Raw genomic sequence first — 18,564 nt, 5'->3', positions numbered from 1 at the left:
CCTTGTGGCCTCAAACTGATTAATTCATAATTCAACTAGTTATTTATCAGACAAAAAGGGTTTATTTTCCAGTGTTTTACAATGGGTGTCCACCACATGTGCAGACCCAGCATGATACAAACAGTTAGGGAAGCATTGTTCACACAAGAGGAACCTCAGAGATGATTAGCATGTCCCTTAACCTCACCTCTGTATCGTACAATACGTACAAAAAGAAATGGATGCTATGAAGATGACCAAAGGAAGAGGAGCAGCTAAAACATGTAATAGATATGTACATTTAAGTTACTTATTTTACAGAAATATTTAAAATTCAAGTCTGGTTAAAATACCAAATGCAAAACTTAAAACAATAATGCATTAAAATAGTGTTAAGACCCAGGAGGAATGATGTAGGAATGGAAGCTTCTCATTTTTCCAAGAACGAAGTCTGGCTGAGGTGAAGAAAAAAAAATCTTTTAAACTTTTTTTTTTGTATGTGAGATGTGGCACCTTCAACTCCCCAAGACCAGTATTCAATATGAGGCACTTTCATGATCCAAAGACACCTGATTTCTTTGTCCTTTAACAATCCATTCTTTTCCCAGCTTTATGCCAAAGACAGTAATCATGTCTCAGTAGTCGTAGTATAACAAACATCAACATGTACGCAGCAAATTGCATCAGAGGAAAGTTTTGAATTCCTTTTTGTCTTCCGTTATTTAAAAAAAAAAGTTGCCTGCTGAGTGTCTGCCATGCATTGCATTTAAAAAGAAAAACGAAACGGACACCGTTCCATAGTACAGCACGCAAAGCAGTCCAAACACAGGCAGAATAAACAAAAAGCACAGAAAGGGGAAATATATACAGTTCATAAATGAAAATGGCAGTTTGTTTAGTATTACAACAAGCAGATACATTCTTGTTTTGGTTACTGAAGGATCTATCGCAACACCAGGGGCCTCTTTCCACTTTCCAATAAAATGAATCTTTTCCAGTCAAGGTTCAAGATACTAGTCTTCTCAACATCCTACAATTCCAGACTATTGACCTACCTGCTCAGCCTATTTCTCGGTTACTTGCCTTTATCTTCCAAGCCATTTGGACTAAAACTGCTCCATTATGTGATGTCTCAGTCATCTCAACTCTACAATCAAATCTAAAATCTAGAAATCACTGGAAGTCGAGCTCACCCAGTTTTCCATCAATACTGCACTTCGGTTGGCCTACAGTGAGAGAGCCTCTGTTCACTGTACAACATTGGGTCTGTACGTAATTTCATTCACAGAAGGAAATGTCACAGGATGTTTTAAAAATATTTCTTGCAACTCCACCTGTCCAGAGAATGCTCAACATCAATTTCATACGGACTTTCTCCTGATCTCGAACATCTGACACACAAACACACACTCTCGCTCAAGACATTCGACTAGCATTCTACTGCTGACGCCAACATGGCTTACAAGCATCACTCAGGTACCTTAAAACATGTCAATACTCAGACACTCATAAAATGTGTACTCATATATATATATATGGGTATATATACACATGAGTATACACTCACACACACTTTCACAGGTACTGATAGAAACGGGAACGGACCACTTGAGCACCAGAGAGTTTATGAGGGTGGGCATCCGCGGCTAGGCTTAGGCTCTTGTTCTGAGCGGCCGCTACATCTCCATTGAGGAGCTGACCCAAGTGGGAGTGCGAGGGCCCAGCGGATAACAGGTCCCGTGATCGGGAAGGGTGCAGGTCTAGCCCATCCAGGCTAACTTCAGGGTTGCTGGTGCGGTGTCGCTCTCGAGCTATCCAGTCTCTGATGGAGAAGTCCTGCGAACTGCACTTGGGCTTTAAACGATCCATGGCCGAGAGCTCGTTGCCCTCGACTCTTTGCCAGTCCCCAATTACTGACAACTCGGCAAAGTCCCGCTGACCACCCATGGTGTGCCTGCGGCGGATATTGCTTTTCCGTTTACTTCGAGTCTCGGGGGACCTGGTGCGCTGGGAACCCACCCCGAACATGTCATCGGCTGATGTCCGCAGTCGGCATTTCAACCGATCGGTGATTTTGATTCGCCACATGGGTTCGGCACGCTCGGATTCGCTGCGAGAGGAAGAGCTAAGACTACCAGTGGAACGGCCCTTGACTGCATCCAGCACTCGTGACAGCCGACAAGACTCCTTGTCGCTTCTGCTCCCATCTGCTGAAGACTCGCTGTCGGTCTTCTGCCGACCCCCCCTCTTGCGTGCCAGGGTATCGCACGCGATGATTCGATGGGAGGGGATGAGGTTTGGTACATCCTGCAAAGGTGTGACACCGCCCTCCAGTTGGATGCTATCTTCAGTTGGCCCGCTTTCTCGGCCACCGGCAAAGACTGACAAGTCGCTCTCACTGTCAGTCTCCATTGGCCGTCCCTCACTAATGAGTTCACTTCTTTCATCGTCAGCATCATCACCGCGGCTTTCAGCAACAGACTGCACCTCTGGACTGAGGGCAACCGACTCCACCCCTGTGTGGAAAGTCATGGAGGAGGTGGTGGAGTAATCTGATGTGATAGAGCAGACTTCTGCACCTGGCCCCATTCCTGTATTCTCCATCCAGTGGCCTGGGGTTCTCCCATGCCTCATCCTTGGCACTGAGGCCTGGGAACTGGTGCTGTTAAGTGTGCCCAGATCTGAGACACAACCATCATCATAGTTGGAGGGAGGATCGGACAGGGAACTTTGGCGAGTCAACTGCATGTGATAACTAGGTTTGGGTGATGTAATGATTTTAGGTGAGGGACAAGTTTGTCGGGGCAAGTGCTCAGAGATGAGCTGCTTGTTTTCAGAGGTGAGGTCAAGACACTCTCCTGGGCTCTGGTCATCATCCTCAGTCCTTTCTATTTGGTCATCGAGCCCAACTTCACTCTCAGCATCTTCGGTTTGATCATCAGCAGGCCAATTTGGATCATTTTGCACCGGAAGATTCATTTTGGAGAAACAAGCATCCAGGTCATCATCAGAGCTGCTCGGCTGAGGCTTGTCCTTGGGCTTTTTGCGTTTGCGGCTAGCAAAGATGGAAGAACGCAACAGCTCTCTACTATATTGATCCTTACCAGATCCCCAGGAACCCTGCTACAGAACCAAGCACATAAAGAAAAGTGTAAGTTTACAATACATTGTGATCTATCCAACATCTCAGGGAATTGGCTTTTGAAGCAGGAGTCCTCTCCTCTTTCATATAAGGTGATTTTGCAATTATCTCAAGAGAAAGTACTCACCTTTGATTTGGCAGAGTCACTGGTGGTTGAATCTAGTGGAACAGGGAGAGAAAAGGGTAAGTAGGCCATTTCAAGTGGAATACAGAGGGGTCAAAGAGCCAGAGACAAGGGGAGGCTGAAATATAAATATCCTTCACCACAACAGCAGCGGAACAGCACAAACAGTGGAGTTATGTAGAGATCCGAGAGATGAAGACGACACACTTAAGCCATCAAACACAGAGAAATGGAGGAAAGAGGAATGAGTGATGACAAGAACCCAGCAGTGTGCAGTAAGACGGGAGGCAGTTCATGCACACATTCACACAGACAGACAGCCTGTTCACAGTGAGACCGCCAATTACTGACACACACACACAGCCAGCAGAACATATCTACAGGCATTCTTTCCCAACTCAAGAGACATAGCTGTAAGGATGTCTATCCCTGCCTTGGTTATGTATAGGGGACGAGAGCAGTAACAAATCTGGTCGGAAACTGGATATTGCTGCTATTTGCAAACGGCTAAGAACGCTTAAATCTTTACTTTCGTAAACCTACATTAGATAGCTATATTGCATCATGGGTTTATATGCTTTATCCATGCACATTATGTCACTCGGAAACATAAAAATGTTTGATTATGTTTAGGATGTCAAGTTTTGTGTTTTTGTAGCCTACTATGTAATCTATTTCATGGCATTTCTAGTAATTGGAAGGCAATATGTGGTTATAGAATTGAAGAGCACAGCAACTATTAGCTCAAATAATTGGGATCATTCAGCTAACTAATTGCGACAAGTTGAGATATCAGAAGTTTGAAATGAAGGATAATAAGGTGCTTTTTTATGAGAAGTTGTTGTGGAGTACATTTTAAAAGAATGTTTACACTGGAGGTCGCCACGTAGCTGTACTGTGCTCCGCTGGTCCGCCTACTGAGGTGAATTACACGACCTCCACAGTCTTCTCTTTCATTAGTAGGGGTGTAACGATACACAAAATTGACGGTTCGGTTTTCCCACGGTTTTGACGTCTCGGTTCGGTTCGGTTCGATTCGGTTCGGTTTAGAAAGCTAAAATTGCTTCTTTTTTTTTCTTTTCTTTTTTAAACAGTGGTTTAACGAAAAAATTGTCTTTGTCTTTAAATTAATTCAATTACAATTAAACGTTTCACAAGGATTAAAAAAAAATCTGCTAAATCTGTAAACTATATAGGGAGCCGCACATTACTATAACATTAAAGGTTGTAGCCTAGACTTTTAACCTAAATTCAGATGCTATTTATTTTTTAGATATAATAATCAACACACAACACATTGTATGAAAACATGTAAACTGAACATAAGGCAGTTTTTGCATTAACTTGTGTTTTACTCTAATTTGTTATTGAAATATAATACTTTACACAGTTGTCATTTTCATGAAAGATATTTTAAACATACATTAAATAATCAAGATATCATTAACAGGTTAAGTAAAATAAAAAATAGTAAAAAAGGCTAACAATGTGCATTTATTTAGTGCAAGAGTTCATTTATAGGAACCATTTATAGGAAGTTGTGGACACTGAATCACTTGCCTGTTGAGGTAAATATAATGCTAGTGACAAGCTATGCTGTTTTATTGACGTCTTTCCGCTGCTGAAACACCGATTGAGCGATTACACGAGTTATGATGCCTTTCAGTAAGTATACTGCATCTTTCAACATACCTTCAGGTGTCCATTCCGTAACTGAGGAAGAGATGATCGCGTTTACCCGCGCGCCGCGTTGCCGTTTGAAATGAGGAGCTTAGTACTGCCCTACAAAGGCAAAGTGCAGTAACTACATATTTGGTCAAAATTGAGTTTAGACTGAAAATGGGCTTCATAACACCTCCTTTGTCTTGTGACAAAAGCTCTTGGTCCAACTGGGTCCCGTTTTAGAGAAATCACTATGTCATATTTGCAGTAACTACGAAATCCAACCTAATACCGAGGCTAACCGCAGTAAGTGTAAAAACTACGTTCTGCCTGTGTTTACCTGGCTTTGACGCAGATACTGCGGTCTGCCTAGTAGCCCCATCCAAAACATTCCATCACACACACCACAAACACGATAGCTGCTAGAAATATATGGTAAAACTGACACAAATATCATGGCACAATCCCGAGGAAAAACCATGGTGGAACTTGCTTTGAAACGCAAGTATCCAAACAACGGTAGGAAGATGGATAACATATGAACAACTAACCAGTCAAATAACATCTAAATCTATTAATTATCATAAGCCGGTTTAATAGCGAGCCGCTAGCATATTAAACCATTTTAGCCTACCTGCTCCCTTGAAGACTGTAACATCTATCCAGTCTGGAAATGTTGTCATAATCCAAATACGATCCCGTCACTGTTCTGTTTCTTGCCTTCATTTCTTCTTAAGCTATTTTCGTTTCAGGCAGCTAGTCCAATTGTTGTGAAGTTAACAAGATTACATTTAGTTAGTAGACTGGAGCAAAGTCACTGTTAGTTTAGCATTCTAGTGCTAGCCGATCTCCTGAGGAGAGCCGTGTAGCACCTGCAGCCGCAAGGACGGTCTTGAATTAAATTTTATCTTGGTTGTTTACTTCTCATGACACACGCTACATCACATGGTTTAGGTAAAATATCGTGTTGTTTAATTGATAGCCAATGAAGTTCAAGCTGAAAGTCATGGGTTGCGAAATAACCATCGAGATCAGTCGACTTTTTCCGTTCATATCTTCTACTCTCAATGATTACATTGGCAGTCACTTATTTTGACGTTAATAATTAACGGTTAGATCTAGGTTTGACTTATTTAAATTGTTTATATTTTTAAGTGCTGTTTTGGTATTTCATGAATTAATTTGCTATTAAAATGAAAATCGACAAACCAAAATACCATTGAGCCTTTGAGTGCAAAATGTTAAGGATGTTTGACCCTGAGCACTGAGCCTGCCTCAGTTTCTCTCTAAATGCTTGTTGTTCTGTTTATTGTTCTGTTTTGGTATTTAATGAATGAATTTTCTATTAAAATGAAAATCCACAAACCAAAATACCATTGATTGTGTGTAAAATGTTAAGGATGTTTGGAAAAATGACAATGTTGATGACAAAAAAATGTTTAGGACTGCGATGTGACAGGGACATTAGGACAAAAAATTATTATTGAAGGTTACAAGCAATTTCAATACTCTCAACCTATTATAAACATCTATAAACAAACCACAAAACAGATTAAAAGACATAAGGAATACAAAAATGTGGAAGTCTGAACACATCTAAATTGTAGATACTGCACTTTGCTTTTGTAATAGTGCTCTAGTTGATCAAGGTAATTCAAAGGCAGAGTGCAGTATCTACATTTTTGGGGTCAAAGGTCATATCATTGGTCTTTTTTTTATATATATATATAATTTTCCTTCCTAAAAAGGTATTAATTGAAAGTATCAACACTATTGGACCTGCTACATGTTGGACTGGCCAGTATGAAAACTTTAGAGGCATTTTTCTCAGTTTCAATGGTGGCGTAGTTACTGCACTTAGCCTTTGTAGGGCAGAGTAGGCATAGAGCGATCTGTCACGCCACATCAAAGAGCGCCAAAACGCCATTTATTGTTTGAATTTCGTATCAAATAGACAAATTTGAAAGATTACACCTTGCTTATTATCGAAAGTAACAAAACATAGAGCTTGTTATTTGGTGTTAATGGTGGTTTAGCTACAAAACTGAATTCGTTGTGTACTGTACACAAGACATGAGGTCCATTGAGCCGGGCTGCCGGGCGGGGCCGGGGTAGCAGGGGGCGCGGAGGGGCGTGTTCGGTACGCAATGAGAGTATCGCGATTCGAATCGTGTGTTCTGTATCGCGGTTTTTCGGTTCGGTTCGAATATCGTTACACCCCTATTCATTAGTTGTCGCCACATCACGTCTGATTGTTTTCATGAGAAGTCACAGCAGTTACACCGCACCTGAATGGTAGCTATGCCACGGCAAATTGGCCCAGTCCGAATGTTTGAACGTTTACAGGTAAAATCAGTCACTTGGGGAATCGTATCTGTGTCGAACTGTATCAGCTTTTCGGTGCAGAACATGGAGATGCAGAATGACTTAAAGCACTGAGAGACTATGACAAGGGACAACAAGGGTCAGATATGACAGGAGGGCAGAAAGGGGCTAAAGGGGCCAAAGCTATAAGGTGGTAGAGCAGCTACGAGGAGGAAGCAAGTTACTACTTCACCACTCAAAAGCCCCTTTGCTCACTCTCCATCAGAGATACGAATGGTTTTGAATGGTATGAGATTCATCAGGAGCTTTATGATTTAAGCCGGCTCAGCCCCTCACCACACCCCTTCAGACATTATCAATGACAGTTACTGTGTGTCACATGACTGGAAGAAATCCTGGAGACCATACCATGCTAGAACTCCATGCGGTCAGCTTCAGAGACAACGAGAGACAGCAAAGAGGCTTTTCAGACACATTACACCATCACAGCTCTGTATCCTCTCTGTTAATAATAGTCTTATAAGATATGAAACGTGCAACACGACGATGACAAATATCAACTTCTCTGACACTCTTTTTTTGTTTCTTTTGTTTTCTGGTGGGTTTGTCCCGGATTCACTTTCAATTTATAAGAATCTGGGATTTCTGCAGACTAGGCAGCTACACTGGGGACAACACTCCTCCTTCTTCCTACAGTCCCAGCTGTCCATCACAGACATTACAGAGTCCATCAGTGACATCACCGAGTGATAGACGCCGCCCACTTGGCCTGTGTTAAGATTGGGTAATGTGTGAGCAGTGCTGGACAGGGACAAGGGAGAAGAAAAACACTAGACAAGATGGGTCAGACGGGTAAACCTTTGGTGGTTTATCATTGATTTTTCCATTTCTTTTGGGAAAGAACATGCCAGGTTAGCACAAGAGAAGGGTAAGAGGAAAAAGAACTGAAAGAAAAGGAGGAGTGGAGTCATAACAGAGACTAAAGCATTAGGGAGGGATGGCAATGGGTGAGGTTCAAACCAATACAAACCAAAGCAAAAGGAGAATTCTGGAGAAATCATACAATTGAAATAACTAGTCAAAAACAATGGCTGAAGGTAAAATAAATAAATAAATGAAATAGATTGATTCATAAGCTCCACAAACAAAGGAACTATTTTATCCAATTTTTCAAACAGCTCATCAAATACCTTTGACCAATGCAAAATTGCTAAAATAGTTTACCTTTACATATGCATCAATACATTTCTGGCAAGCTTGCTTTTGTTTGCTCTAAACATTGACAGATCTAAATGGCAAGCATGAGTATCTGCTATTCATCTGAAATATACTAAGAGAGTGAACATACACACACACATACACACACCAACATCTGAACACTCTGAATGTTTCAATTTGGTTTTAAATAATATCCATTCTTCTAAACTCATATCCCTGACCTGGAACTGTTGGACTGTGAAGGCAAGATTACCTGAGACGTCTCCGGGCGATGGAGCGGTGCGGCCAATGTTGGTCAGCAGATGGTCAATGTTGGGCACAGGCTGAGACTGAACGGTGCTCTCATGCTCCACGGTGGTCTGACATGCACAAGGAACGAGTGGTACAAATTCATGTCACTGATATGAGGCATGTCGAAAACATTAAGTGCAGTCTTAAGCATGTGCATGTATGAGCTTCGCCAAACATTTTCTTTTAAAACCGATTTGAAACATTGTTCTCAAATGCAAAGATTGTGTATCGTGAGCAGTGGCAGCTTCAACCGCCATGTAAACCATGCAAATGCTCGGGGCCTTAGTGGGTCCACAAGTGACAATAAATCCACGTGTTCTTTTTTCCAGCAAATCAAGACTTCAAATAAATTCTGTCAATTTCTTGTAGGTTTACAGTCTGTTACTGCATGAAAGTGATTGAAGAGCAGAAAATAGTGGAATTGGTTAGTTTATTAGTTCTTTGTTGATTTTGTTTTCAGCTTTTTGAAAGACAAAGCAAGTTTGTATTTAGTAGCAGTGGATTTCACTCAAGGACCAGTTCCACAGCCATTTAAAGAAGCAGCACTGTATGCTATGAGTGTACGACCTGTGCACTGTACGCTTTAAGTTAAAGTGGCTCTCTTTGATTGTGCATAAAGATGCAAAGCTGCATGAAGCCTTATTAAAGTAAGCTTCGCACTTGCCTCACACCCTAGTATCAGATGTACCTGTAATGCAGCTTTTGTTCTGTAGAAAATGAAATAATGCATCAGGTCTGAACTCTGCTTAGGGTCTGAAGAATTATAAATCTGCCCTCGTAAGAGAGAAGGCAGTCCTTTGATGTTGTCTGGGATGAATTTGCTCTACAAAAGCGATGTGGCCATTTAAGTCCCTAACAACATCTGAATGCGCTGAGGGGATTTCAAGAAACAATGGACCCGTTTCAATACAGATGTTAATACCAGGTGGAAATGGGACCATAAGGAAACTGAGAAAATGTTGAGGATGACTCAACAATTATACTGAGCCAAGTCTCAATTACAAGATTTTGGAAAGGATTGCAAGGAGATGCTTGTTTAGGGCTGAGAAATCCACTCAAGAGGAGAATGGCAGGAAGCTGCATACTCACCGTTGGCTCTTCATCTCCATCTTCTGTGAAGAACCAATCATACTGTAGAAGAGAATATCAGACAAAGATCAGCAGAATTCAGACATCAATTTATAGAGATGAAAGGAAAATGGTCTTACTTGCTGAATGAGAGTCTCAACGATCTTGTACTGATCAGGCATGTGCGTGACCATGTGCGTCATGTTGTCTTCAGAGGTTCTGACAAGGGTTGGGCCAAACACGATGGCCAAGTTACGAGGCTCCATCTAATTAAATACAAAAAAAGCTTCCATAAAGAAAGCTTTCAATTCCTTTCTTTTCTATCTACAGGAGAAATTATTGACATCACACAACAAGCATCTGTGCCAAGCTGTACAAGCTGTGACAGCACTGCAGTTTTAATGATCCGTTAAGAATTATATAACGTTTATAAAAGTGATAATTTACAGTGAAGTAATATTAAACACAAAACCGGCTTAAGGTTTCGTTTTAATTTAGCATTTCTTGTCACAGGTTGTTCAATACACCTAAACAAGAGTAAATGAACTGAACATCTGCAAAGCTCATACCTTGTTTTTCTCACAGTTTTCAGAGACAGTTTTGAGATGTCCAGAGAGGAACTTGAGCGTTTCATAATGATGGTCTGGCAATTCATGTATCTGGGAGGAATAAACGCAGTAAATATGATTTATTTCATTCTGTTTTATTACTGATTACAGGAATTCTATTCCTCCAATCTAGTAAACATCAGAATTTAGCAAATCAACAGCAGTCTACAGATAATCTGTACCAGTCTCTTCAGTGCTTTCAACCGCTCAACAGGGTCCTCCATTCGATTGGCATCAATAAAGTTGGAATATTTTTCTATGATGGGAGCAAAACAGGGATCATTACAACACTCCTGAAGTCTATTAATCAGGTTCCTAAATTCAAAAAGTTACTATAGCAAAGAAATATTTCTGCTGAATATGCAAAAATAAAAATAAAATTACTATAGAACTTATTACTTAACATTTTTAAACAACATTTACTGACCTTTTTTAAGATTTTATAATTTTCCACAAATTTTTCAGGCCTGCAAAGATTTGAAAAAATTCCTAGATATTTTCAGGTTTTCCATGACCTTATAAACTGTGACTACTCTCATCCTCTAGGAGGAGTGCTTCCTCCACAAGTGGAGAAAATAGGGCCTAGATAAAAGTTTCTCTCTATTAGAGAGTGCAGTTTTCCATGTGTTTTGTATAAAGCCGGAAGAATCATCTATTCTATCCGATCACGGGTCTCACCATTAGTAAACAGAGGCTCAGGAAGTTTCCTGAAAAAGGACTTAAGCAAACTGCTGATCACATTGAGGTCTCGCCACTTCTGCTGAACAAAATAAAAGCATATAGATCAGGTCGGCCTTTATGGTACCACAGCTCATATATGATTATCACACAAGGCAAAGTGTTCACTCACGTCATCCTGGATATCAATGTCTGTCATGCCTTTAGTGTCTAGCTCCTCCTGCATGCTCGAGATGGCAGAGTTGTTTCCAGGGACTCTATAAATCCCTGTGTACTCTAGCCCTCTCTCCTCCACCAGCTTACAACACACCTCCACGATCAAAGGTACAAACTATAACACAGACCGAAATTAGTGTTATTTTTAATATCATATAATCTTTCAAACTGTCAAAAAGGTAGGCCATATTTCACCCTAAAGTCAAAAAAAGAAGAAAAAAACCCCCCCAGGAAATTTACATATAGCATTAAGAACATGAAACCTATTTTTAGAACCATTTACTGTTTTCCCATGATGACCTTAATTTTATGACAATTAAGCCTATTTACTAAAGAAAAACCCCTCCTCAATACTGTAATGTGAAAAAATAGATTTTTTTTTAACAATGAAGTAAAGATTTAATTGTAAAATATTCCGATATATTGTATTGATCGTTAGGGGGGAAATATGCAAGCAATGTCAATGCAAAAATTTGTTCTAAAATAGATTTACCTGAGACAGCTCCGGGCGATGGTGTAGTGCGGCCAAATTTATTTTACTTTATGCAAAAATACAATTTCTTTTTTCCCCCATTTGCTTTTGAAGTGAAATGTAACCTTGACATGTTTGCGTGAGCTTCACCAGTAATAGTTTAATTTGCTTGACGCAGAACCACATTTGTAATATCTGGCATCTCTTACTCTGTTGTTTTGTGCAGGGGGGCAATTATCCAGTCGCATTCCAAACGTGACGCCAGCAGCGGGTCTCTTATCTTGAGGCTTCTTCTTCAGGCCTGGGATTCCTCTCCTCCAAGCGGCTTTATCTCTCGGAGGACTGGAGTCATCTGAGACATATCGCTGACATCAATATTTCACTGAGATCAAAGCACATTCAATGGGTTTCAGTGTCATTTCACAAAGCCACGTGTTACCTTTGCTCCTCTCCTGTTCGTTTCTGGGCGAGTAGGGGCTCTGACTCTTACTGCTGCCACCCAGCAGAGTGTGTCTTATGCTGAGAGACTGTCGTGAGGTCTTGGGTGATGGCTCGGTCTTACTGCTGGGTGCACTGTAACAAATACACACATATTATTGGACACTGATCATAAGGCAAGCTTACACAGTTCAACACATATGTGAAGAGGTAAGGTAAAGGAATGGTTTAAAAGGACTCTGTCCCAAAATCTAGTGAACTGACTACCAGGGCAAAATTTTTAGCCATCACAGGCAGGCTTTCAACGCAAAACTTGTATTATTGTATTATAAGGTTGTTAGTGTAGAAACTAACGTGTGTGTGTGTGTCTAGCGAGGCAGCTAACTAGGATTTGGAACAGGGCCAATATGGCTGGGCAAACATGCTGGTCTCTAGGAAATGTTCTTTACCTCATGGATATATACTCCTTAAGCTTTCTGTTGATCAAATCAGTGCTGGTTACGGCAGCGTTCTGAAAATACAAGACAAAGAATCATTAACTCTGTGGTAACATGCAAACCTCAGTCTGAGTACAGCAACACAAATCTGATTGTGAGCATTAAAAAAAAACAGTTTATCTAGCAAACACAGAAAGAGAATATCAACAAAAAGCCTACCAATAATCCTCACACCTTTAAAGGCAGGGTAGGTAGAAATCCCCCAAAATACTTTTTTCCAAATTTGTTTAAACTGTCTTTATATATCAATGCATAATTAAAATGTAAGTAATCTGGAAAAGAAATGATAAATATCGAGCGTCTGTAGTCCTCTCAGGACTGCAATAAACACAGCTCATTATTCCATTAACTCCCACCCCCTCCCTTCTCGGCTCATTCCAAAGCCACGCCCCCAAAACACATGAACGCGCGATCCCGGCCGTTCGCTCAGCTGGGAGAGTCGGACGCGTTTACCAGCGCCGAGCAGAGAGGAGCGCATGTAGTGACATCATGTCACTAAGTAAAGAATTTCATCTCAACACTGATTTCAGCAGATGACAAAGCACTGTTGTGTTAGCTTTTAGCTGGTTTTCAGATGGTTTTGTATTAGGAAATGCTGACAAAGTTATGCAATACTACAATGTTTGTGCAGTCAGCTCAGAGGGGGCAGACACGGGCCATAGACTTCACATGATAATATTAATCAGCTATGATGTTCCACTCATTTTTTTGTGAGGAGGATCATGACTTTTTAAATGTGTATTCAGACAGTGTTCTGAAAGGGTCAAGGATTGAGTGGTTTAGCATGATCCTGTTATCCCCTGCTGGTAGATGCTGTGACTACACAATTATGTGGCCAAAAAGCATCTTTATCCATTTATGGTAATTCAAAAGTAGCTGTGTATTCTGATCAAATAAATTGCAAGTAAAAGTACGGATCACAAATATTGTACTGTATACAGCAGATGCTTTACCAGTGGACCACTTAGAAGCATAAAATAGATTTTTCCCTGCCGGCTGCCTTTGACGTCACAGCTCATGCATCAGCAGGAGTTACTAGAAGGCCAATTTGCCACCAGCCAATCCAGCTTTGTCAGGTTGTCATTTTCCTGCAGTTACAGTAATTAGTCACATGGCAGTTATGGCTCAAGCAACTGGCTCAACAATCAGTGTGCCCACAACCAAATGGCCATTAGCAAAGATGACAACAGGCAATACTCTTTATAAAACATCCAAGCTTGGCATGTTTAGATGAGATTTTTCTCATTAGAGAGAAAAAAATGTGGACATTGTGAGATTTTATTTTAATTTGTTGACCCCTTTTATACTTAGCCCTGTAGGTTTTTATTCAGCTTTGGAACTGCACACTTGACCATCTCTTTGGAAGTTTTAAAAAAATAATCAAGTGGTTGCAACAGACACACTTTGTCTTACACAGTATAGAGGTGTCACTCCATAACTTAACGTCTAAAGTACCTCAGTTTTGACGCAAATACTAAAAAACACAGCGTATGTTTACAGCAAATGCCTAGCTTTTCAAAGTATACTATACTCCATTTGATAGCATAGACAAACACAGGTGCTCAACACATGCGCACTAGAAAGTGTCATCCTTGTTCAGTGTCTGCCTTATTTCTCTCCAGAAGTTACGACCAATAAAAAAAAGTGTCTTTGTACTCCTTAAACTAGATTTGTGGGTATCTCTTAACCCTCTCACACAAGACCTCGCCAATGCAGCTGCAGTGTGAAGGTAGCCAAGAAGACCACGCTATCATTGTCAACAAACCTCCTCGTCCAGGTTGCTGTTTTCTTGAATGACTCTTATCCAGGACAGCATGTCCTCTCGGCCCTCTGCCTGAAACAGATACTCGCAGTCTGAAGTCGTTAGCCGTAGGACATTCTTGCGCTTTGTATCACTGTAGGAGATGTCAATCAAGCAGGCCTTGATGCTGATTGATTGAGGCTCGTCCTCCAGTTGGGAGTTAACATGAGCAAGCCCCTCCTTTTTGTCCTTATAGAGGTAGAAGGAGTGTCCACGCAGCACTGAATACATCTGTTTCCATGGCCGCATACCACCTCCTACTCGCTATAGATAGGAACAAATGTAAAAACTGGTTATGATCAGTAATCTAAAAAAATCACAGAAAAACCATCATCATTCCATTAGATATGCTCTTGAATGTATTTGGCACTATGGGAAATGAACATTGAAAGAGACCGAGAGATACTTTTCCCACCTTGCCCTTCTCCGTGTTGAGCTGTCGGAAATGCAGCCAACCCTCCTTGGTGGAATCACTGAAGATCTCAGTGGAGGAGTCTCTTCTGGAGCTGGAGTCATCAGATTTATGGCCATCAAGTGCCTATAAAACCAGAACAAACATGAAATTTTAGTGTTTAGTATTGGTTAACTATTTATAATTGTTGCCCTTATTCCAAAACCTGGTGAGTTGCTTCTGATCAATACACAGGCAACTCCCTTCTTAGGCTACCCCTAACTAAAATGGGACCTCGCAAGTGACTTATGTAGAGCGCTCTACATTAGGGATAAGTCATGATGATTGACTAGTCACCCAAGTAGGGGCGTCAATTGGGTATGACAGGGTATGGCGGCTGCCATACCGTGGCTGGTCGGGTCAATGCAAAGTAATATATTTTTATTGCAGGATTAACGGTGTTATATTACTACACATAAAAGTGTCACATATAATTTGTAATTGTTTAATAAGAGAGAAAAGCAAGTAAATTAAAGCAATCTGTTTGTTATATTCATAACTGAGTATTGGAGCCAATCAGAGGCATTTCTGTTGAAAATAATGACCAATCAGTGGTGGTTAAGTTACTGAGAGTGAGCGGTGAATGAGTTTATTTAACCCAGGTTTACTAAGTTTTACACACGCGCGAATCCTCTCATTATAACAAACAAAGCGGAGACACGATGCAAATACAAGATTCATTGTGAAGTTTAGTTTAGATTAAAATGAGTTTTCGGCACTGAACTGACTGACAGTGTAAGTTATTACAAAGGAAGCGTTCTTTACTCGCAGGTCTGTGTAATTTTACTTACAATTTCAAGAAAAGTTTTTGTTTTTCATGAGACTTTTTGACCTTTCCTACAAATATATACGTTACACTTCAGTACAAAAAGTGACACAAATACTTTTTTTAATCTTATAATAGTGTTTTTAACATCTCTAAAAATAAATAAATAAAAATGGGAAACACTATAATAATGTGGAAGTGACTAATAAGACAAAAAGTGCACCTCTGCAGCCATCTACTGGCTATAATGGTAATTTCATGTATTTTTTTATTTAAAAATAAAAGTGTTTTTCAGTAAGTGTTAGTTTTCCTACATCATGAAACTTTTAGTTCTCTTACGAGAGGTTCTCTCGTATTGCGTAAGTTTAGCTTACGCTACGGGAAAGATTCATCTTCTCGAGATATTGAAGCCAAAAAATTATCCTTAATTTTGTATTCATTGTCAACGCAGTGCAGCAGCTAGCAGACCTAGAGCAGGCAGTCTTGCATGCTCATTGGCTGCCCTGCGGGCATCTGCTGCAGCCTACCAGTGAGCCCCGCGTGACGTCACGCCCAATGAAGGGCGCCCGCGCCTTCATAGTGTCATAGCCCGCCAGAATGGGCGTGGCTTAGCGTATAAAGAAGGGGCTGTAGGCTGAATTCCCTGGTTTTCGTCTCTTCAGCGAGCTCTTCGCATCGCTGGATCTGAGAGAAGCCACCGCCGCCGTCGAACAGCGAACAGCCAGCTTAGGACAGCGCTGAGGAAGCCGGCCGTCTTCGCCACCTTCAGCCATCCGTGCAAGCTACGCTATCCGGCGACGTATCCTTTTTACCTTGCAAAACCTATTCCTAAAAGAGCGCGAGTGTCTTTTTAAAGATGCCTCGCACTTCCTGCGGCTCGTGCCGCTCAGCGTCGGAGACCGCCACTTGATCTGCGCTCTCTGCCTGGAACATGCAGAGCTCGCCCTCGCATCCGGGGGCTGCGAGCTCTGTGAAGCGCTTCCGCTGTCGACCCTGCGGGCTCGACTCGAAGCCTTCAACCCCGCAGCAGTCTCTCCGCCCTCTGTGGGACCGCGCAGGAAGAAGCGCCGTTCCCTGAGACAGCCGGAACCTGTGGCCACAGCGACGCGCTCGCCGGAGAACCTCCCTCGAGCCTAGTTTTTCGCTTTCGCCTCACCGACGCGCAGCTGCCGCTCACGAGCCTCACTGCCGTCACATCTGAGGATGAGGCCGAGAAACGAGCACGCGGCTAGCTCTCTTTACGTTACAAGAGAGCTACCCCGCCCTCGTGTCCCCATTCGCGCGTCATGCAGAGCCCTCTCGAGCTCTCTGCATGACCCGGACGGGCATCATCTGTGTCACATGTAGGTCCCGTGCCCACTACTTGTGCGCGCGCCCTCATACAAACACTGTTCCCAGTTCTGCTCGACCAACGAGCACGCGGCTAGCTCTCTTTACGTTACAAGAGAGTTACCCCGCCCTCGCGTCGCCGTTCGCGCGTCATGCAGAGCCCTCTCGAGCTCTCTGCATGACCCGGACGGGCATCAACATACGCGACGTACTGGATGCGTGGTAAGAGCAAAATTTTATACAGTTCTGCTCGACCAACGAGCACGTGGCTAGCTCTCTTTACGTTACAAGAGAGCTACCCCGCCCTCGTGTCACCGTTCGTGCGTCATGCAGTGCCCTTTCGAGCTCACTGCATGACCCGGACGGGCTTGCACGCCGCCGTCAAAATGTCTCGCCCTGTCAGTCCCCTTAGATAAGGCTACTGGAGCGGTGTCACACGGCCAGAACAGCCTCATACATGTCAGGTTAAGACTGTAAGTTACGTGCCCGCTCGAGCGCTCATGCTTACTAACAGAGTATTTTTTTTATTTTTTATTTTTTATTTTTTTAACAATCTTTTCTTTTTTTTAAACGCGCGTGTCCCGCTGCGGCCGGACCGCCGTCAAAGTTTATTTCCCTGTCAGTCCCCTTCAAACAGGCTACTGCAGTGGTTCAATTAGCAGCCAACGAGCCGGTTTGTTTACCCTCTCGCCTGCACACAAACGCCGGTTTCACGGCGACCCAGAAATCTCAAAAAGAGTATAATGTCTGGTCCGGCTCATGCCGTCAGTGTTGTAGGTGTAGTGAAAGTGCCCACGCCCCAGTGTTCACCCCTACACATAAGCACTCCGAATCTCATGTCACTCACAGAGCACACTCTCATAATGCGCAGAAAAGCCGCTCGAGTGTTGAATGTAAGAAATGTGTCCACAGGTCTGTGCCCACTATCGCCCGCTCTGTTACACGATCAAGAAAGTAAGTCTCGTGCCCGCCAGAGTGCGTTCACGCTTGCTAACACAACCCTTCCCCCAGGCTCCGCCCGCGCGTTTAAGTGTTATCACAAAACGCAGGGCATTAATAAAACGCTCCCCATCCATTATGATCGGGGCGTCAAATACACTTGTAAGTCTCGTGCCCGCGCACACGCACTCACACTTACAGGAAGCTTTTCCGCCCGGAGCGCTGCTCGCGCGTCAAAAAGTGAAAAAGAATGTTCCCCATCCCTTATGATTGGGACATCTCACATTAATCAGCCGGTTTCTGTTTTCAGCGAGCAGCCATTGCCCAGAACCGAGAGCGCGCGCGCCGCGCTTTCGGCTCCGGTTCAGTTTCACATAAGAAAGCAGGTTATGAATGTAAGTCTCGTGCCCGCCAGAGTGCGTTCACGCTTGCTAACACAAACCTCCCCCCGGGCTCCACCCGCGCATTTAAGTGTTATCACAAAATGCAGGGCATTAATAAAACGCTCCCCATCCATTATGATCGGGGCGTCAAATACACCATTGCATACACCACAGCCA

At 42.5% G+C, this 18,564-nt stretch overlaps 1 protein-coding gene across 3 annotated transcripts in view; it reads right to left on the bottom strand.

Annotated features, from left to right (window-relative positions):
* Positions 1-39: 39 nt before the first annotated feature.
* Positions 40-18,564, bottom strand: part of arhgap21b (Rho GTPase activating protein 21b) — a 67,029-nt gene continuing 48,504 nt past the window's right edge. For all 3 annotated transcript variants that reach the window (XM_056262913.1, XM_056262916.1, XM_056262915.1), the window contains 14 exons: positions 14,935-15,057; positions 14,484-14,783; positions 12,671-12,732; positions 12,223-12,356; positions 11,993-12,135; positions 11,268-11,426; positions 11,096-11,174; positions 10,600-10,673; positions 10,379-10,468; positions 9,950-10,075; positions 9,831-9,872; positions 8,704-8,809; positions 3,249-3,280; positions 40-3,102 (listed from right to left, as the gene is read on the bottom strand). In XM_056262913.1, coding sequence (XP_056118888.1) covers positions 1,555-3,102; positions 3,249-3,280; positions 8,704-8,809; positions 9,831-9,872; positions 9,950-10,075; positions 10,379-10,468; positions 10,600-10,673; positions 11,096-11,174; positions 11,268-11,426; positions 11,993-12,135; positions 12,223-12,356; positions 12,671-12,732; positions 14,484-14,783; positions 14,935-15,057 — 3,018 coding nt within the window. In that variant the 3' untranslated portion in view covers positions 40-1,554. The remainder of the gene's footprint in view (positions 3,103-3,248; positions 3,281-8,703; positions 8,810-9,830; positions 9,873-9,949; positions 10,076-10,378; positions 10,469-10,599; positions 10,674-11,095; positions 11,175-11,267; positions 11,427-11,992; positions 12,136-12,222; positions 12,357-12,670; positions 12,733-14,483; positions 14,784-14,934; positions 15,058-18,564) is intronic.

The sequence above is a fragment of the Rhinichthys klamathensis genome, unplaced genomic scaffold, assembly GCF_029890125.1.
Source record: "Rhinichthys klamathensis goyatoka isolate OS25496 unplaced genomic scaffold, OSU_Roscu_1.1 h1tg000011l_1, whole genome shotgun sequence".
Lineage (NCBI taxonomy): Eukaryota > Metazoa > Chordata > Actinopteri > Cypriniformes > Leuciscidae > Rhinichthys > Rhinichthys klamathensis.
This window is presented reverse-complemented; position numbering and strand designations above follow the sequence as displayed.